Source organism: Acipenser ruthenus, chromosome 4, assembly GCF_902713425.1.
Source record: "Acipenser ruthenus chromosome 4, fAciRut3.2 maternal haplotype, whole genome shotgun sequence".
NCBI lineage: Eukaryota > Metazoa > Chordata > Actinopteri > Acipenseriformes > Acipenseridae > Acipenser > Acipenser ruthenus.
The window spans coordinates 91,349,085-91,371,381 of record NC_081192.1 but is presented as its reverse complement, the minus strand read 5'-3'; the positions used below and the strand labels follow the sequence as shown (position 1 = coordinate 91,371,381).

Below are 22,297 nucleotides of genomic sequence, written 5' to 3'. Positions count from 1 at the left end.
TGTTTATCAACTTAACAAACTCTACCAGTTGTTACACTAGTGTGAACCCTTAACTAGGAACATGGGGGTAGACTACCCCATACTCCAGACACCTTAAGGAGATTATTCTGCCCCTTTTACGACACAGTCTTTGAAATATGCAGGTGCCTTCCTATCTCTAGCAGGATAACGCGGACAAACTTCTGATTCGGTGTCACTAAGACTGGATCGAGGAACCTCTTCATTGTTGCATTGCTCTATGGGTGCTTCAATGCTACACTCCTCCATGGCTGCCCTGGGAGCGAAGTCTTCCTGTGGCTCTGGCCCCCGTGGTATGGCCGGGACTTTTCCATCCAAGCGTAAGCGCACATGATCTTGGTGTCTTCTTATGATCCGACCATCCTCGGTCCGGACTTCCCATGACACTGGCCCTGTTTTTGTCAATAGTGTTCCTGAGATCCACTTGTTTTCGTATGTTTGAAAACCACACACATAGACTTGATCTGCCTCCTCTAGCTTCCGCTCTCAAGCATGAGTATCATGCAGGTCCTTTTGCTGTGCTTGTTTCAGGGAAAAAGACAGGGATGTATTAGGTCTAGATGTGTTCTCAGTTGGCGTCCCATTAATAATTGAGCTGGGCTAATGTCTGTATTAGTCTGAGGGGTTGTTCTGTACATTAGAAGGAATCATGCAATCTTTGTTTCTAGACTCACCCCTGTTATTTTCTTCATTCAAGCCGTTTGAGGCAGGATGGTAAGGAGATGTCTTCACATGCTTGATCCCATTTTTCCTGAGGAATGTTTCAAATTGGCTGGCAATCCATGTGTCGCAAAACTGTTCCGCAGTTTCTCTATGGTCAGTGTAGAAGTGATGGATGGCATGGTGTAAACTTCTATCCACTTCGAATGGGCATCTATTAATATGAGGAACATCTTACCCATGAAAGGTCCGAGAAAATCCAAATGGAGTCTCATCCAAGGCTGCTTTGGCCATTCCCATGGATGCAGTGGCGCTTCAGCAGGAGTTGCTTTGTTCAGCTGGCAAAGATGGCATTTCTTAACTGCTGCTTCAAGGTCCGTGTCCATGTTTGGCCACCATACGTAACTTCGAGCCAGTGCCTTCATGCGGGAGATCCCCGGATGAGCCTCATGTAGCTCCTCCACCATCCACTGTCTGCCTTGTGGGGGAATAATTACTCTGCTACCCCACAGAACGCACCCATCCTCCACACTAAGTTCCTCTCTGCATATGAAAAATGGACGCAGAGAAGGATCTGAACAAGTTTGGGGCCATCCATGTAGTGAAAACTGATGAATCCGTGAAAGGACCAGATCTTGGCGTGTCCAAGTCTTAATTTGCTGCACTTGTTCCTTCCAGGTGTTCCATCAACAATATCATGTCTCCAATTTGAGGTGTGGACTGTGGCATTTCAGGTAAAGGAAGCCGGCTTAGGGCATCTGCATTTGCATGTTTTGACCCTCCTTTGTAGGAGACCGTGTACTCGTAGGCTGCTAACGCCCACCTTTGAATGCGGGCGGCTGCCAGCTGTGGGGTGCCTTTGCTCTGATTGAATAGACCCAATAAAGGCTTGTGGTCTGTAATTATGGTAAAACGCTTCCCATACAGGTACTGGTGGAATTTTTTAAGCCCAAAGATGATTGCCAAGCCTTCTTTTTCCAGCTGGAAATACCTCCTCTGCTGTCGTCAGTGAGCGAGACACATATCCAATGGGTCTTTCTGAGTCACCTTTCAATCTGTGTGACAAGACGGCCCCCACTCCATACGGTGAAGCATCACAGGATAAATACAAATCCTTGGCCGCGTCATAATGAACCAACAACTGGTCAGAATGGAGGCATGCTTTGGAGTTTTGGAATGCCTGTTCCTCTTGTTTGCCCCACTTCCATGCAGTTTCCTTACGTAGCAAATTATGGAGTGGTTCTAGAATGGTAGACACATTTGGTAAAAATTTATGGTAATAGTTGAGCATGCCTAGATATGCTCTTAATTGTGTCTGATTAGTCGGTCTGGGAGCCACTTTGATGACTGCAACTTTGTCTGCGACAGGATGAACCCCTTTTTGATCAATTCTGTATCCAAGGTAAACTACTTCAGGTGCTAGAAAACAGCATTTGTTCAAACGCAAACGCAAACCTGCTGTCGACAGTCTATGTAGAACCTTCTCCAGGTTATACATATGACTTGCATCATCCACCCCTGTAAATAGGATGTCATCAATACGAACCACCACCTGTGGAATGCCCTGCAACAGGTTTTCCATTGTAAGCTGGAAAATGCCTGGGGCCGAAGATACTCCATAAGGCAGCCTCGTATATTGATACAAGCCCTTGTGAGTATTAATTGTGGTGAATTTCCTTGAACCTTCATCCAGTACCAGTTGCTGATATGCTTGAGACATATCCAGTTTTGTGAATTTTTGGCTTCCCCCTAACACTGCCAACAAGTCTTCAGTTTTTGGAATTGGGTAATTGTCCAATTTAGAAACTTGGTTGACAGTTACTTTGTAATCTCCGCATAATCGAATAGTTTTATCTTGTTTGACCACAGGGACAATTGGTGCCGCCCACTCAGAAAAAGACACTGGTTCAATTATGTCTTCCTTTTCTAATCTCTGCAGCTCTGCCTCCACCTTGTCCCTTAGAGCATAAGGCAAGGGCCTGGGTTTAAAATACTTCAGCTGTACTCCAGACTCAACATAAATGTTTGCTCTGGTTCCTGCTAGTGTGCCTAGGCCCTCCTTAAATACCTGAGGATATTTTTCCAGGATTGAATGAAGTTTTGGGGGCTTCTCAGCCTCCAGTTTAAATATGGCCCTCCAATTCAACCTCATGTCTTGTAGCCAGTCGCGGCCAAGAAGATTGGGTCCTTTTCCCTTCACTACCAGCACTGGTAACTGTTTTTCTTGGCCTTGGTATTTCACTCTCGTGACTAACATTCCCAGCACTGGGACTTGGGCTCCTGTATATGTTCGCAAGTTCAACCCACTATTCTCCAGATCTCCTAATCCTAAACTTCTATAGGTATGTTCACTTAACCCTTTGCGGTCCTATGTCGGACCTGGTCCGACATTGCAATTATTCCTATCCGGTCCAATATCGGACCCTGTCCGACATCATCAAAAAAACGCAAAAAACGGGTTTCTAGACGTTTTTTCTCTGGAAGAAGCCGAGAAAACAATTCAATGGCCGAGTGGGAGCGACAGGAGCCAAGACAAGCCGAAAAAAAATAAATAAACAAATAAAAAGGGCATATCTCATGAATAGTCATACTTGCCCCTGGGATCAGATAGGGGTGGCCATAAGGAAACAAGCTGGCTGATACTGCATCAGCGCACAGACATTTGCAGAGCTTTTTTGAGATGTTATAGTAATAAAATAATGACTTGGATCGCATTATTGAGGAGTTTGGTGATAAAACGAGTGATCAGGAGATGATTGATCGGTATGTACGACTATTATTATTATTATTATTTATTTCTTAGCATATGTGAAAGCGATAGTGAACGAAAGGGTGGGGCGGGGCTGGAGATGCCTAGTGAGAGCTTTGTTGATATGCAGGGCCTTTTAAACCCGTTTGTCTGTGGAAAAAAAATACTTTTAAACTGCGCGTGTGAAAATAAATTGGACCTGACGCGCCTGACACGCACTTAATAAATGGACTGCAGAGGGTTAAGATAGTGGAGGAAGCACCTGTATCCACTTCCATTTCTACTGAATGTCCATTTAATTCCATTATAACTCTGTATGGATCAACTTTTTTTCCTTGCATGTGGTATAGGGTATAGGCCTCTTCAATTTCACTTCCACTCTCTTCCAGGTAATTTGATCCACTAGCCTCCTTTTTTACTTTAAATTGTGATCTTGCAAATGTGCCCTTTACTCTTTGTCTGCATTTTCGGGCCCAGTGCCCCCTCTTGTGGCAGAAGTGACAAACTGCATCAGTAAATCTGCATGCATCAGGCCTATGTTTTCCATCCACATCGAAAACAGTGAAGTGTACCTGAAGTTTTTTCTGTAGGAGACTGGATTATGTTGAGTGTCTGCTCCGGCTTTAATTGTTGCTGTAACTCCAAAGCATCCTTAGCCGCCGTTTCCATGGCTGTTGCTAACTCCACAGCTCATTGTAAAGTTAGATCAGGTTCAGCAAGTAAATGGCGCTGGATTCGGTCTTCATTTATTCCACACACCAGTCTGTCCCTTATCATATCATCCAGCGATGGACCAAAGGAACAGAATTCAGTGAGTCTCCGTAGTTCTGCTACAAACGCTGACACTGTTTGTCCATCTTGTCTGATTTTACAGTGAAATTTAAAACGCTGTACAATTGTGCTGGCTTTTGGATTAAAGTGATTTGTAAGTGTACTTGTTAGCTGTACAAACATTAAGTCTGTCGGTTTGCGGGGCTGAATTAAATCGCGCAAAAGAGCATAAACTTTACTGCCGCATACACTTAAGAAAATAGCTCTCTTTGTTGTTTCATCTGTTATTTCGTTTGATTCAAAATAATACCCCAGGCGCTCAACATACTGCAGCCATTGTTCTGCCTCAGGCTCGAGAAGTCGCCATATTCTCCAGTTTATTTGCTTCTTATTTATTTTAGTGGTATTAATTGTGATCCTCATCGCCAATGTCATGACCGTCTGTATTTTAATACAACACACGCACATGTATGACTCACCCCAAAGGTTCACAAACTACTTTATTATTCCTGTTGCTTTCTTGCCTCACTTCACGGATGATGCTTACAATTTATGTAACAGTATATATTGTATCTCTATCCCAGGACCCCACTAATGTTTTTCTATCAGGACCTCTACTCAGGGCCTCTGTAGCCCGCCTAAACATTGAATAGACCACGTTACTACAATGAACATCTACTGTTCTGATGCATTTTAGCTGTTTTGGCATTAACCCTTTGTGGTCCATTGTCAGACCTGGTCCGAAAATGCAATTATTCCTATCCGGTCCATTGTCGGACCCTGTCCGACATCATCAAAAAAACGCAAAAAACAGGTTTCTAGTCGTTTTTTCTACGGAAAAAGCCGAGAAAACCATTCAATGGCCGAGTGGGAGCGACAGGAGCCGAGACAAGCGATAAAAAAAAATAAAAATAAATAAAAGGCGTATCTCATGAATAGTCATACCTGCCCCTGGCATCCCATATGGGCGGTCATAAGGGAACAAGCTGGCTGATACTGCATCAGCACACAGAGACTATCACGGACATTTGCAGAGCTTTTTTGAGATGTTATAGTAATAAAATAATGACTTGGATTGCATTATTGAGGAGTTTGGTGATAAAACGAGTGATCAGGAGATGATTGATCGGTATGTATGACTATTATTATTATTATTATTATTTATTTCTTAGCATATGTGAAAGCGATAGCGAACGAAAGGGTGGGGTGGGGCTGGAGATGCCTAGTGAGTGCTTTGTTGATATGCAGGGCCTTTTAACCCTTTGCGGTCCATTTATTAATCGCGCGTCAGGCACGCCAGGTCTAATTAATTTTCACACGCGCAGTTAATTTTATACGCGCTGTTTAAAAGTATTTTTTTTCACAGTCAAACGGGTTTAAATGGCCCTGCATATCAACAAAGCACACACTAGGCATCTCCAGCCCCGCCCCAGCCTTTTGTTTGCTATAGCGTTCAGCTATGTAAGAAATAAATAATAATAATAATAATAGTCGTACATACCGATCGATCATCTCCGGATTACTCGTTTTATCACCAAACTCCTCAATAATGCGATCAGTGTCATTATTTTATTATTATAACATCTGAAAAAAGCTCTGCAAATGTCCATGATAGTCTCAGTGCGCTGACGCACTTAGCCAGCTTGTTTACTATGGACGCCCATTATCTGATACCTGATACCATGTATGACTATTCATGAAATACGCCTTTTTTTTTTTTTTTTCCGACTTGTCTCGGCTCCTGTCGCTCCCACTCGGCAATTTAATGGTTTTCTCGGCTTTTTCCGGAGAAAAAACGACTAAACACCCGTTTATTGCGTTGCTATAATGATGTCGGACCCAGTCCGACAAAGGACCTGTGAGGAATAATTGCAATGTCGGACCCAGTCCGACAATGGACCGCAAAGGGTTAAACCCATTTGACTGTGAAAAAAAATACTTTTAAACAGCGCGTCAAGTGTTTTGCCCCACATGTAACAGAAACTGGCAACACTTAAGTAAGAAGCAGTGTATCAACAATGCCAGAATTTGATGACAGGATTGAATTATATTATTACATTCAGTCATAAATGTATAAAAAGATGGCTTAAATCAGTATATTATAATGAAGATCACTAAATTATTGAAATTAAAACAGACACATCTGGGGAAGACCATTAAAGATAATAAAGAGCATGGTACTGTATGCTGTATTTGTCTTCGCCCCTTGATTAAAGCATTGCTGGAGGCCACTTTTATGTAATCTATGAAGCACTTGCAAGCTGCCGGTTAAGTTTCACATTCAGCAAATCTACTGGTAGCTTACTCAAGCAAACTAAGAATAAAAATAAACAAATATTATTTTGGAAATAAAGCTGCTTTAGGTTTATAACAAGCGGGCTTGCTTTTTTATTGTTTATTATTAGCGATGGCCATTTGAAACAACAACTCTTTGAACTTCACTTATCCTTTGTTCCACAAAGTAGTTAAACAAATATTTTTAAATGTTGACAATGCCTTGTGATAAACAAGCAAGGCAATTTACATGCCACAGGGCAGTATTCATTTGGCAAGAAGTGCTGAAGTATGTAAAGAAAAATACATCTACAGCCAGTCTTTGCGCATAAAAAGCTAGATTGTTTTATAATGAAACGGAATGCCATTTCGTCAGTATGCGATTCCAGCATAATAGAAACATACATCAGGGATGAAATGATACAGACTTGTCTGCTGCTTAATGTTAGTTTATAGTTTGTGGATTTTCTAAATGTTTATTACAAGTAAACTAAACAGAGGCATTTACTCATTTACAAGGTGGCAGCCTTACTCTTTATACAGTATGTTACCGAATTCAGTAGCCATTATGGCAGTCTCCACACAGGAATTACTATTTACATGGGACACAATTACTTGAAGGTAATTCATGGTATGTCCATCTGCACATTTGAGAATAGCTGTGTAGAGTAAACACTTGAACAATTATGAAACATAACTGCACTTACTGTATGTAGCTTACTTTGCCAAGCTGCTAAGAACATTACAGTACTCTCCGGCTAAGAGAACACCCCTCGAGAAGCAAGTGAAGTGTTCTTATAGCCGAAGTGTTCTCGAGACGGAGTTAGCCACCAGACACAATATGAATCAATAAATAAATAAATATGTATTACTTGTCATGACACACGTGCATCAACATATGAAATGAACTGAATAAGTAAAACATAATAGGCAAATGAATGTTAATGAACTGTAATAATAAAGTAACAGACAAACTAACGTTAATAAACTAACTGTCAAACTAAATTAACACAGCACCTCTACACACATTAAAAAATGCAGCAAAATATACAAGACATGCACATTTTTTAACAGAATGGTGAAGCAACTCACCAGAACGGAAAACACTTAATTGCTCTGTGACTTGTGTCTGATTCAAGTTTTTTTTTCAAGAGCTCAAACAATTTCCAACTTTTTATAGTAAAAGAAACAGCGCCGCATTTTGCCATTTGTTTACATGTCATTTTGTTGCAATGAGGTGCTCTCGTGGAAATCAGAATACAAAAGTCAATGATAAGATGGAGGTTCTGGATAGATTTAATAAACCAATCAGTGTGCCGCAAGACACTCCCACGATGACAAGTAGCTTTTGAAAAGACTGAATAAACCATTTTAATTTAAGTCTGATGATGACGAGTTATCAGGTTACAAAACAGTACGATGTCTGTTGTGAACAAATCGCTATCAGTGCCAAAAAGGTGTTCTTTTAAACGAAGTTCCTGTTCCTTTAGCCAGAGCATTTACAATGGGAAAAATCAGTTTCATCACAAGGGTGTTCCCTTAGGCGAAGGGTTTTCTTAGGAGGTTTTCCTATATGCAGAGACCACTGTATTTTGTTTCTAGGCATAACAAATGAGCGAGAATTCAGTGCCCCTTATTTTGTATTATCTGTCTTGTTTCTCATCTCTTTTTTCAGTGGTAGCAGTCACCTCAGAGCACGACTCTGGAACACATATTTATTTGACTGTGTTGACTGACGTGGAGGTCCTTTACTGGCAGTTAATGACCTGCAGGGGTAGTTGCAACGTATCACATTGTTTCAGTATTCTGTCAAAACAAACACACATAAAAGAGAATCTATACTGTGTAATTTTCAGCCAAGTACCAACTGGTTACGATGAAGAAAAGATACCACAGTAAAATGCTCTGTTGCACTAAAAAGGCTAAAATCCCTAAATAAACCTAATATGAACGTTTTGAATACTGGTAACTTATGTTTTTGGAAAGTACAGGTATATCTTTATGAAATGCTGTTTTCAATGTGGATGTATGTAGGAATTTGCTGTGTAATGGAGCATTGAGGTGTAGCTCATAGAACCCCCCCACCCCCTACCCCCGAATGGTTCTCTATTTTGAGCTTGACAGTCATTACTGCCCTATTGGAGCCAGGAGCTGATTCAGTTCATTTTTGCACATATTAATGGCCTACTCGTTACGAGTATTTGTTTGTACTCATTGCTCGGCATTGCCCTGTGGTCCACACTGCCGAATAATTAGCAAAATGGAAATCTGTGATACCCTAGACTAGCAGACAGGCTATACAGTATGGTACCTTTATTCCATTTCAGCACAGGTAGGATGCACCTATTGTTTTACTATATATATATAATTATCAAGTAGCAGCACCTGGTTACTTAGGGAATATTTACAGGCGGCCAGCATTAGGAAACACAAGACACTTACACACTTATACATTCACATATTGTCGGTATATATTGGTGCACAGGATATAATGGGGCTGTGGCGCACGAGTGATTTAAAATATATAGTTGTATTTAGGCATGAGAATTGCACAATCATTTCACGTGCAGATACAATGTGTATTAATATGTGAGCACGGGGGTTGGCCACTTTTATTTTGTACCCCTTAATAATGTTTTTGAATATTTGTTACAAAAATGTAATTTATGTTAATAGCAATCTACAGTTTTGTTTAACAATCTTAATATTATTTAGTCCTCTTTGTATTGCATGGAGCCTGCGCTGTGGTAGGCATGCATGCAGACTTTTACTTTTTGTATTTGCAGCAAAAACTCTAGAAGTGCTCAAACAAGATGGCACTCCACATCTTCAAATATGAAACAAGAAAAAGGCTTTCAAAAATGTAAACTTGAGCAAAGCACTTTAGCATTAACAGCACCATTAGCTGAAATAATGATAGCTGCACCACTTTTTTTTTTATCAGAAAGCGATAGTACCTTCCTGATTATGCACAAAGATGTACAGCATGTAGGACAACAGAAGTAAAAAATAAAGCTATAACTAACTAAAGATAATAAAGAGCTACTGACAATTACTTACAAACGTAAAAAGTAAAATCTATAGGAAATAGGTACAGCAGTTCTTTGTACAGTAGTTTGAAATATGGTTATTATCTGTAGTCTGTTAAGTGGCAATGAATCCCCACTTTGTGTATTGCAATTACCTGCATAGTTTTACATGTGTATTAAAATATGGGATTTTATTTTAGATTGAAATGTACTGAATTGAAATTTATAAAACATACAGATGACAAAACTGTGATCAAGACTGGTACATATTCATCAACATTTCTAGGGCAGCAGTGTGGAGTAATGATTAAGGCTCTGGACCCTCTTGCCCAGAGGGTTGTGGGTTCAATCCCAGGTGAGGGACACTGCTGCTGTACCCTTGAGCAATGTACTTTATCTAAATTGCTCCAGTACAAACCCAAATGTATAAATGGGTAATTGTATGTGAATTAATGTATGATGTGTGTAATGTGATATATTGTAACAATTGTAAGTTGCCCTGGATAAGGGTGTCTGCTAAGAAATTAATAATAATAATAATAATAATAATAATAATAATAATAATAATAATAATAATAATAATAATAACATGATGTAGAAATTAATTAATTGTCATATTGGTATGTATGCATTTGGTGACTTTTTGGGTGACAAGTCATGCTTTGTAAGTAGCCACCTAATTTAAACCACAACCTCAGCATTGTCTTGTGTGTGAATAAGTGGGTGGGAGATAAGGGATCTATTGCCTAATTTGTGCACCAAATGAGACAAGCAGGGTAGGAGATGCTATGTAATAAAATCAATACCGCATTACAGAGTGTGTACACCTAGAGTTCAACAATCCTAACGTGCAGAGAGAGACCATATTTGCACACCCAGTTGTGTGGTATTGATTTTTTTTACGTGGCACCCTGTACCCTGCAGCTCACCTCTGATCCCCTATCTAAAATAACCTGGGACACAGAAGAACAAGGCTGAGCTACAAGCAACTGTTGAATTGACTCCAGCATATTTACAGTTGCCTTATATTTTGCTATGGACACCTGAAAAATCAAATCAATTACCACACATTTGTTTGTGATTAAACATAAACGACATATTTTTTGTATTTGTTTATTTGTGCAAAATATATTGACACCATGAGCATTTTTGTAACCTATGTAATACTTGCAATGTACAGCAGTTTGTATCAACAGTTCCAGAATTGTAGTTACAGACATAAACATCATGCATATTTAACTGGTAACAATACATTTAAAATGTACCTATAGCAATTAAAGAGAGTTTTTTACATATCCGGCTAGCTTGTTTTATACAATTGTGTACTTACATATATTGTGTAAAAAGATGCACACATGAAGTACATTCTAACTGTACATAATGTCATTGTAATTATGTGTAAGTATTTACTGAGTAAATATTATGTAAATACACAGTAATTAGAGACACTTAATGTAAAGTGTTAACAGAAACATAAACATGAATTGGCAGTTCCTCTTAGTATTCGTAAGTTAAATAACGGTCATGGTATTACAATTTAACGTTAAAGTATTATTAAGGCAATATAGAGCAAGCCACAATATAAACTGTAATAGCATCATTTACACATGCTTTATTAATATTTATGGTAACTGTGTGTATTTTCCAGTGGGCAAGTTGCCCTCCCATAATAAATTTACAGTATGGTACAGGTAATTTGTTCTTGATAGAAAGACAGACCAATTTTTTTTGTGGGGTCACATTTCACCAATTTTACATTGGGACCCTCTGGTCTTATTTGATTAAATATCGTAAATGTAGCATAAACAAGGGCTTACATATTAAAACATCTGAATTTAATTCATACATAATTGCATCTGAATTACTGTTACATTACAGTGTTACTGAAAATAGTAAAGAGTGTCATTTCTTTTGCATGGATCTATTGTTTTCTTCTTTACCCTTTCAAATAGACAAGTGATAGAAATGTATTTAATATAAATAATTATGGCACAAAAAATAAATATATATACAGATCTTTCAAATAAACAACAGTACATATTAACGTTGAAGCCCATGTTTGTACTTTATAACAAGACATGACAAAAACAATACAACACTCAGACATGACAAAAATAGTAAGTAAACCTAAGAAACCACTGAAGACACAATTTAATAACAAGGTAGAGTTTACCCTGCAAAAACAATTACGATTCCACAGACAACATTAACTAAAAGGTATTCCTTACACATTCAAAACATACTGTTACTACACATGTTTGCTCAACTACAAAGTCCATAAATGGATAAATATTTGCTTACATTAACATGATCATTAACCATTTATTTACCCAGCAAACTTCTAGAATCATATGTAGTACGATCTGGGTTTTATAACGCAATAAGAATTCCAATATAAGGCATTGCATGGTTTATGCCTTGTAGTGATTCATTTGTGTTTGTCAGGAACCAAGATGAACAAATAACTTGCTCTGCAAACTGGATGAGTAAAATGAAAATCTGCAGTTCTGAGAATTAATTTGCCCTCACAGTTTCATTGTTTAAAAGCAGCATCCTGGATTGTTTAATTAGCAGCCTGGATTGGTAGAATGTGTTAGAAATGTGGCTGAAATGAAATCAACATATGCGGTTCATTTCACTTAGGAATGCAGTTGTTCTATAGTAAAATAGTGACTGCAAACTGTGCCATTTGTTTTTAGTACCGGCTGGGCAGTTCACACACACATGTTCCTGGTAAGCTGCAACAGCAAATGATTTCTTTAAAGGTCTTGCGCATCTCCTGGCTACGGAATGCATAGATTAATGGATCGATCACTGAGTTACACATTATGAGAATGAGGTACATATTGAAATGGGACATGAAACAGACACAGTAAGGGTTTCTAGGGCAGGAGATCATAAGGATGAGGTGGAGAAAGAATGGTGCCCAGCATACCACAAAGACACCAAGCAAGATGGTTAAGGTGATGGCTCCTTTCATATTGGTACCATGGTGGATTGTGCCATTCCCTGGAAGGACTGCGATTCTCTTCATGTGCAGCCGAGCCAGCATGAACATATGGACATAGAGAGAGGTCATGAGTACAAGCATAGTGAAGAACATGGAAATAAGACAAATTAGGACAGTGGTACTTTCAGAGTAAATTATAAACAGGATACCAGACACTATACAAAAAGACCAGATACTTGAAATAATAATCATAGCCCTTCTTACAGTCATGATGTTATGGTACCGGAGGGCATAGAAGATAGTGATGTATCTGTCTATTGCAATGGCCAGTAGACTGCAAATTGAAGCCAGCAACGAGCTGCAAATCATAGAATCAAACACATTGTCCATGTTTTTGATCAAGTTGTCCTGGAATGTCAGGTGCCCACCAGTGATCAAGGCCATCACTATAGTTTCCCAGGCATTTAATACACTTACGAGCATGTCAGCCACTGCCAAACTGCAGATGAAGATGTACATAGGAGAGTGTAGGTTCTTGTTCTTTATAATTGCAGCAATAACCAAAATGTTTTCTAAAAGGCTGAAAATACCAAGGACCAGAAACACCTCAGTTGAGATCAAAAGCTGCTCATAACATCCTGAAGAGGAGGAGTCTTTTTCACTGGACTGATTAGCGCCTGCATAAGCACCCAAAGTGTGGTTCCTTGTATGGTAGGCTTGAATTAATCCGTGGTGATATGTGGAGTTCATTTTGTGGATCATGAACCCTGCTGTTATTTAGACCATTCAAGTAATTAATCAGTTGAATGAACTCTGGTGAGGCTCACATTCCTGAAAGACACTGTGCAGCATTGATTTACCAATTCAACAATCTTCAAAAACATGCATTGACAGCACTGCACAAGGTAGATCACAGAATTTACTTACTGGACTGGACTGTAGGGAAAAATCTTGTCACTTGCCAACCTTTCTCTTGCTGAAACAGCTTGCCATTTATTAATTGTTTAGTATCAGCTTCCTCGAAAGCGTTCTGGTTTTCCAAAGAGGAAAAATGCAGCAAACTTTTTTCATTTTAATCGCTTTGTGATGTGCAAATCCTGTGTTGTCATTGAAGCAAACTGAAGCTCCAGCTACCACTGGCTATTTTATAATTCTGCACTGTGTGCTCAGCCTCCACCCCCACATTCTTATTAACCAATAAGAAATAGAATATGCAGACGAAAGCAGCACAGCATCACCACTGAAGCTACATACAGTTTCACAAGAAGGGAATCCTAAATGTGTTGTTGGCTGAATTTGTCCTTTTTGGTCTTTATTGTGACTGTAGCTGAATGCATGTATTTTTGTAATATTCTTATTTTAATGTTCAGGCACTGGCAGGTCAGTTGCAAAAAAAAAACAAAAAAAACTATGAATCAAATGAAGAACAAAATGCCTGGCAGATATTTATTTGACTTATGCATCTAATTAATGAAATTAATCTTATAACGTAATTTACAAAACATTGTAGTAAAGTGTCTGATAGGTGTTCCCTTTCAAGTCGAAAATAACCATCAAGGTATGGGATATTGCCGTCAGGCAGTAGCGATTGGCTGAGCTTTATAGCAAAGCTGCCGATAGGCCTCTCTTCCTCTTTTGTCTTCAGCATTGGTAGCGGTTGGTATTAGAGCTTGTCGATTGATTGTACTCACTAAGCTTAGGCTTGAGAAGCTGTTTTTTGCCCCTTCTCCGAGTTTATTTCAGTTGTATTCATTATTATTTTGTATTCGGTTTATATAATTGTGTATATAATTTATATTACATTATATATTCCTTCACACTTTGCTCGGCATCGCGTTGTCTCGTGGTCTCCGTCTTTCCTGTTAATAATTATTTTTTAATTATTATAATAATTTAGTGTTGTGTTTGGGGTTTTTTGTAATAAATTGTATATATTGTGTTTATATATATATTTGTTGTGAAGGACGCGCGCTGCCTTGGCCTCGGCCGCGCGCGTATCTGCAGCCCCGGTCTTGCCTTGGCTAGACCGCGTGTGTGGAGCCTGCACTGCAGTCTCACATACTACTTCTGCGGTGTGTTTCACCAACCGCGTGGTAGCTGTACTGTGCCCACAATCATAGTCCAGTCACAGATCACTAGCATATAGTGCTGCTGCAGCGTCCCAAAAAAAAATAATAAATTCCCATTCACTACACAAAGGAAGACAACCACAAAGCACCAGCAGCAACAGGTAAGTAGTGCACAGCATCAGACACTGTACCAGCACTTAGCGTCTCCGCTCTGCGGGTCAACTGACGCTTAGGCGTCTGTGCTAGCGTTCTACGCTCGGTACTCACGCTCCGGCGTGCTGCGCTTCGGCGCTTTGGTGTCAGCGCTTGTCGCTTGGTGCAGCGCTTCGGCGCTTGTGCAGCGCTTGATGCTAGCGCATCTGTGCTTAGGCGCTCAACGCTCGGTGCTAGACGCGTCGATGCTCGGTGCTCGACGCTTCGGCGCTCGGTGCTCGACGCTTCGGCGCTCGGTGCTCGACGCTTCGGCGCTCGACGCACGCACCTTCGACGCTTAGGCGCTCGACGCTCGGTGCTCGACGCTTAGGCCCTCGACGCTCGATGCTCGACGCTTCGGCGCTCGACACTTCTGCGCCCGGTGCTCGGTGCTTCGACGCTCGGTGCTCGACGCTCGACGCTCAGTGCTCTGCGCTTCGGCGCTCGACGTTCGGCGCTCGACGTTCGGCGCTTCGACACTCGGTGCTCAACGCTCGGTGCTTCGGCACTCGACGCTCGGTGCTTCGACGCTCGGTGCTCGACGCACCTTCGGCGTTCGTTGAACCACGCTCGACGGAGATGTCGGGCTTTCATCGCTGCGTGACCTGCCAGGCAAAGCTGCCTGCCAGCGATCTGCACGAGGATTGTGTGACGTGTCTGGGACCAGAGCACGCCGCATCCGCCTTGGCGGATAGGGCTTTTTGCTGTCTCTGTGCTGGCTTCCAGGCACGCACCCTCCGCCAGAGGGCGAAGAAAGCAGTGGGTGGGCACTCTCCTTCCTCGGGATCATCCCACACCATTTCTGCTCCGTCGTCGTCTACGGCGACGCCGCCAGTGCGGCTGCAGCTCTCCAGGAGCCCGTCCTCCCAGTTAACAGCTAGTTAGAGGTCCCCCTCCAGATGCGCTAGGGAACGCAGCCCCTCCCCTCGTAGGGTACGCCCCCGTCGGGAGTCTAGGTCGCACTCCAGATCGCCTCATCTGAGAGGACGCTCTCGCTCCCCTCGTCTGGACAGGCTATACAGAGACAGGTCGGGGGTGGCGGAGCTAACCTCCAAAATGTCTCATTTTATGGAGGTTATGATGGGACAGCAGTCCATCCTTATGTCCTTAGCAAATGTGGTGCCCCCAGTCCCAGAACAACCAACTGGGCCCATTGCTAGCCATCCAGTGGCCACTCCACAACCTGCACCGGTCATCACCCTCCCAGTACAACCTCTAAAGGAGTGGGATATCGATGCAGTCTCCAGAGATGCATCTGACATCCTAGAAGGGGAGAGTATAGAGGCTGAGATAGCCTCCCAGCACTCTGAGCAGGACATCGAGCTCCAGGTGCTGGATACCGATGACCCGACGTGGTCTGTGGTGGAGAGAGCAACCTGCCACTTGGGGATCGAGTGGCCGATGAAGGAGCTACCACGGCAATCTTTGTTCGAGTCACCTTCAGCCCAGCCCCATCAGTCCAGGATGCTTCTGGCATTCCCAGACTTTATTAAAGAGGTGCAATCCACCTGGGGGGCTCCAGCCTCTGCCCCTGCGACTTCTCACAGGGCCTCGGCTTTTAACATGCAAGGGGCAAGTGAAGCCGGGTTGGCGTCATTCCCACCGGTGGACGCTGCGTTCGCTGCGTTGGTGAAGACGCCAACATTATCAGGGCTGATGAAAGATCCTGCATGCCCCAATAAGCAGTGCAAGACCACAGAGGTACACCTAAAGAAGGGGTACGCTGCGGCCACGGAGGCGGTTAGATTGTCGAATGTGGCCAGCCTGTTAACGGTCTACAAGGTGGCACTCGCTAGAGACCTGCCTGAGTGCCCCTCTGCGGCTCTCAGAAGTGAGTTGGTGACGGTCAGTCAGCTGCTGGTGAGGTTGGCCCAGCTCAATGCACGGGCTCAGGGCAGGAGCAAATGCGTCCCTGGTGGTAGCCAGAAGGCAGCTCTGGCTCTAGCAAGCGAGATTGCAGGAGCCTGACAAGGCCCCGTTGCTGGATGCCCCAATTACACTGGGACACACATTCAGTCTGGCGGTGGAGGAGATGCTGCAACGCTCCATCAAGGCGCGGGAGGCGTCGCAGCAAATGGCGAAAATGTGGCCAAATAAGCCGTTCCAGCCGAAGCGGCCTCAGGAACATCAGTGGCGCAGGACACCACCACAGCAGCAGGCACAACCACGGGGCAGTAAGACCTCCCCTTCAGGTACATCAGCGCGCGGCCGACCCTCGTTTGTAAGACCGCAGGAGGTGGCAGGCCACGCCCTCGTGGCTCTGGTCAGGCCCCTCGCGAACGAGTGCAGCCACAACAGCCCTGAGAACGTCAGGCAGCTGTTAACCCACCCCTACACTGTTCCACAGCTCCTGTTCTGGCAACAATGCACCAACGACATCTGGGTGCGCAAAACTATATTCACCGGGTACACCCTTCAGTTCCGGTTAAAACCTCCCCCCTTCAGGGGAGTGGTGGTAACTGCAGTGAAGGACTCGGTTCAGTCCTCAGCTCTGACTGTGGAAATACAGGCATTGCTCAGGAAGCGTGCCATTCAACTAGTAGACCCTGCTCTGACCGACCAGGGGTTCTACTCCAAGTACTTCCTAGTGCCAAAAAAGGACGGCGGGCTCCGCCCTATTTTAGATCTGCGAGTACTGAACAAATACCTACGGGTGTTGTCGTTCAAGATGCTTATGCACAGGCACATTGTCCAGTCTGTCCGGCAAGGCGACTGGTTTACCACCGTAGACCTGACAGATGCGTACTTTCACGTTCCCATCTGTCCGGGTCACAGGAAGTATCTACGATTCACATTTCAGAGCAGGGTCTACGAGTTTTCTGTCCTGCCATTCGGCCTGTCTCTAGCTCCTCGAACCTTTTCGAAGTGTATGGATGCCATTTTAGCTCCCTTGCGGGCTCAAGGCGTCCGACTGCTGAACTATCTGGACGACTGGCTCGTCTGCGTGCAGTCAAAGGAGCAGTTGGCACAGCACACAGTGATGGTTACAGACCATCTTCAGCGGCTAGGTCTGAAGGTCAATTCAGAAAAGAGCCGCCTCGTGCCGAGCCAACAGACCGAATTCTTGGGTCTGCATCTGGACTCTGTGTCCATGGAAGCGACCCTGTCGACACAAAGTGTTGCCTCGCTGGAGCGGTGTCTCTCCCTATTCAGGTTGAGAGAAACAGTCAGCATGGAGCTGTGTCAGCGCATGCTGGGGTTGATGGCTGCCGCCTCGCAAGCCCTTCCTTTGGGCTTACTACACCAGAGACCTCTGCAGGCCTGGTTCAATGCCTTCGCGTTGCATCCACGGAGAGACAAACACCGCAGGTTGAGGGTATCCCGAACCTGCTGGGAAGCACTGCGCTGGTGGAAAGTTCCGTCGAACATTCGCCAGGGCGTACGCTTGGGTCCCATCTTCCGAAGGGAGGTTATTATGACCGACGCTTCCAACCAGGGTTGAGGAGCAATCTGGAACGGGTCGGGGACTCGCGGAGTGTGGTCAGGACCCTGGAGGTCGGCCCACATCAATGCTCTGGAACTCAGAGCGGTGGACCTCGCCCTTCGGCACTTCTTGCCAGTGCTTCTAGGCAAGCACGTGTTAGTGCGGTCAGACAACACCACGGTAGTGGCGTATATCAACCGCCAGGGCGGCTTGCGGTCCCCCGGTCTTCACCGGATGGTAACACGGCTGTTGCTTTGGGCACAACCGCGTTTAGCCTCTCTGTGTGCGGTTCACCTACCGGGCAGAGTCAATTACGCAGCGGATCTCCTGTCCAGAGGAGGTCCTCTTGCAGGCGAATGGCGTCTTCACCCTCGGGTGGTAGAGCGCATTTGGGAATGGTTCAGCATAGCGCAAGTCGATCTCTTCGCTTTGCGAGAGACCACGCACTGTCCCCTATGGTTCTCGGTGAAGGACCTCGACAGCCCCCTAGGAGTCGATGCACTGGCGCACGAATGGCCGCCAGGGCTCCTGTATGCATTTCCACCGATTCTGATGCTCCACGCCTTCTTGGAGAAGGTCAGGGTAGAGCAAGCGACAGTGATTCTGATCGCTCCTCGTGGCCTCAAAGAATATGGTTCCCGAGTCTGGTGCAGTTGTTGCACGGTCGCCCGAGGGAGCTCCCTCTGCGAGCGGACCTGTTGTCTTGTCAGCCTTAGGGCTTTCGATGGCGGTTATATCGACCATTCAGAGTGCGAGAGCGCCCTCTACTCGGTCGCAGTATGCGTATAAGTGGCAATTGTTTCAGAATTGGTGTCTGGCTGAGAGCCATGACCCGGTCACCTGCCCTATGGCAGTGATATTACAGTTTCTGCAGAAGCTGTTAGATGAGGGGAAATCTCCCTCTACACTTAAAGTGTATTTAGCCGCCATTTCGGCTTGCCATGTACGCATTGACGGGTTATCACCTGGTTGCCATTTTCTGGCATCTCACTTCCTGAAAGGCGCAAGACGCTTGCGGCCTCCAAGGACGACCAGTTTACCGTCATGGAGCCTTGATGTGGTGCTAGAAGCCCTTACCAAGGCACCGTTCGAGCCTCTCCACAGCGTGGATATGAAGCGTGTGTCTATAAAAACTGCGTTTTTGCTGTCTGTGGTATCAGCAAAACGCGTGAGCGAGTTGCATGCGCTTTCGGTGCATTCATCATGTACTCGTTTCGCAGGAGACGGTTCTAAGGTCTCCATGCGTCCAAATCCGGCCTTTCTACCCAAGGTCATATCCCCGTTTCATATGAACCAACCAGTCGAGTTGATGGCGTTCCATCCTCCTCCTTTTTCTTCCCCAGAGGAAAAACGGTTACACATGCTCTGCCCTGTGCGGGCATTGAGGTGTTATATTGACCGCACAAGGACTGTGAGGCAAATAGAACAGCTGTTCATATGCCATGGTTCTAAGACTTTGGGCCAGCCGTTGTCTAAGCAACGCCTTTCCCATTGGATAGTGGATGCTATTACGTTAGCATATGATTCTATGGGCCTTCCGCCACCAGGGCAGTTGAAGGCACATTCCACTAGGGGTATGGCAACATCCTGGGCCCTCTTTAGAGGGGTGCCGGTGTCTGACACTTGCGCTGCAGCCAGTTGGGTTACATTGCATACTTTTACGAGGTTCTACCAGTTGAATGTACTGGAATCCTCTGCTCCGTCATTTGGAGCATCTGTGTTACACTATGACGCCTCAGGGTGCGGACATATAGAGTGGTTGATGAGATGGTGTTGACTATTCCACCTTAGGACAGGTGTCATTGCGAGCATAGACGCTGAGGCGCAGCTCTGCATATGCGTAGATGTACTGCCTACGCAGTTGCGTAATGACGTAAGTCTGTCCTACTGCCGAGAATCCTCCCTCGCGACGGCTTGGGTACAGTTCCCATACCTTGATGGTTATTTTCGACTTGAAAAAGGGAATTTCTCTCCCCGAAAGAGAAAATAACCATCAAGCCGCGAGGTCACTCTGGAAGCCTTCACGGCCTGAAGAGCAAAAGAGGAAGAGAGTCTCCACGCGCTGCGTGTAGTAAGCTCCCAGGGGGGCGGGCTTACACGGCAGCTTGCGCGGAGGCCTATCGGCAGCTTTGCTATAAAGCTCAGCCAATCGCTACTGCCTGACGGCAATATCCCATACCTTGATGGTTATTTTCTCTTTCAGGGAACCGGGGTTGCATCCGCAACCTATCGTTTTCATGCTTGACTCATTTAATAATTTGTAAAGAATTTAGATATGATTCATAATGAGTGTAATAAAACAAATATTTCATAACTCGCTATATTTCAAAGGCCATTCAAATTACAATTAAGTTTTTTTTTTAATCTTGTGCCTTTTTTTACTATGATTGACTTAAGTTAAATATGAATTATAAAACGATTAATTACAAAAAGATGATGGTTAATATTCTGATGATGGTTATTATTCTGATGATACAAAAAGATGATGGTCAATATTCAAAAAGATGATGGTATAATTTCTGTATTAGACCGTTTTTCATTTAATGGTTTAATTGTCCATTTTTTGTGTGTGTGAAGCGTTTTGGGATCCTTGTGATGAAAGGTGCTATAGAAATGTGAATTGTTGTTGCTGTGTGTTTTAGATACAGTACAGGCTTCAAAACTATATGTCAAATATATGTTGAAATGTCATCCATAAAGTGAGTGATCTGCTATAGATGAAAATGCCTGGTATGGTAATGCTTGTACCAATGATGATGCTTGTTTATATGAATATGACATATTTGCAAACTGTTTAGTGCATGGAAGCCTGTATAAAAATCTAGTCAAATTTTTGCTTCATTACCTTGGTTGTTGAATATAAAAAAAATATAGACATAAATCATCTTTCACCAAAAAAATTGGTTATAACATACAGTTTATACCGGGATTCTTTTTTTTTATATAATGAGATATGTCAATGTCTATTCATAAAATATAGTTTAAAACAAATAGCCAAGTTACATTTGAGATTGTGACATGTCGCCAAGATCATTTTGCAGATAAAGTGTGCCACCCCACTAGAAATAGTATCACATCTGATGTGTGGTAATCTCGACTCGATTGGCCCCGTTGTGGCAGAACATAGGTACAATTGGAGTAAAATGAAGCAATAGGTCATCATTTTTATATTTTTTAGATTTTTTAAGGTTATTGAATGTTGCGTATGGTCTGTTTTGCTTTCTATTTTGAAGACATTTTTGCAAAGCATTTTCGGCAGTCTTTGATTAAATTCCTGTTTATCTGAAAGGAGGAAAAACACTTGTGACTTTTACACAACTAGAACGTCTTGCTTAACAACAGAGTGGTTTTAACATCTGTACCACTGCCTAGGATATGTAGGGCCCTGCAGCTGACATCTCTATGTGGCATTGCTTTGGAAAAGGTTACATCATTAAGATAATATTATAAACATCAGAAAATGAATTTTCACTGGGACACACAACTGTTCTTGACTACAGCATCGCAAAGTGGTCTACTGACAGTATATAAGCTTTCATGTTATATGTATATTTTGGAAAGGGTCCCTTTATTTGGACTTCTCAGACTCAGTCAACACATGCTGGCCATTGGACTTACAAAACATTTTCTTTCAATTGCACACACAGGTCAGATAAAATAGACTATGCGTTCCTATCGTCATAGGAATGCTTTCAATATTTCTCCTTTTATTATTGGTGTGTTTCTGAAAAGAATTTTACATGATTTATTTGTGTCTAATTTGTATATGCTATAAAAATAGCAGCAGTTCTTTTTATGGTATGTACAGTATTTTTATTCAAGGTTAGACTCCTGAAAAGCAGGACAGAGTAAAACAAATATTGTATGGCTTGCAAAACTCAAATACATGGGCATGTCATGCACTAAAGAAAATTGGAATTTCTTTTGTCAAAATTAGTGATGTAAAATGTACTGAATTGTACTAAATGTGTCCCATTTCTTCATGCCCACTAACCCCTTTTTCTTTAATTTTATATCCACCTGCCTTATAAAGATGTTCCCTTTCAATTTGAAGATGACCACCAACAATGTTAGGTATTGGATATGCCTGCCTATTGGTATGTATTTTCTGAGCTCTCTATCTCAGAGCTGCCGATAGGCCTCTTCCTTGAATGACGACCT

The 22,297-nt window shown here is 43.1% G+C and overlaps 1 protein-coding gene and 1 pseudogene across 2 annotated transcripts; both read right to left on the bottom strand.

Moving 5' to 3' along the window:
* Positions 1-545: 545 nt before the first annotated feature.
* On the bottom strand, positions 546-4,621 carry LOC131737024 (uncharacterized protein K02A2.6-like; annotated as a pseudogene).
* Positions 4,622-10,628: 6,007 nt separating this feature from the next.
* LOC117399736 (melanocortin receptor 4-like) lies at positions 10,629-13,553 on the bottom strand. 2 transcript variants are annotated; one of them, XM_033999093.3, is made up of 2 exons: positions 13,379-13,553; positions 10,629-13,292 (listed from the first exon to the last, which is right to left on the bottom strand). In XM_033999093.3, exon 2 carries the CDS (start codon positions 13,211-13,213, stop codon positions 12,197-12,199), a length of 1,017 nt encoding a protein of 338 aa, XP_033854984.1. In that variant the 5' UTR covers positions 13,214-13,292; positions 13,379-13,553; the 3' UTR covers positions 10,629-12,196. The 2 variants fall into 2 exon arrangements, with proteins under 2 accessions (XP_033854984.1, XP_033854985.1); XM_033999094.3 differs by having other exon boundaries at positions 10,629-13,282.
* Between the last annotated feature and the right edge of the window lie 8,744 nt (positions 13,554-22,297).

Excerpts from the sequence above, each read along its gene's own strand:
- LOC117399736 (XM_033999093.3), bottom strand. The coding sequence starts at position 13,213 with ATGATCCACAAAATGAACTCCACATATCACCACGGATTAATTCAAGCC.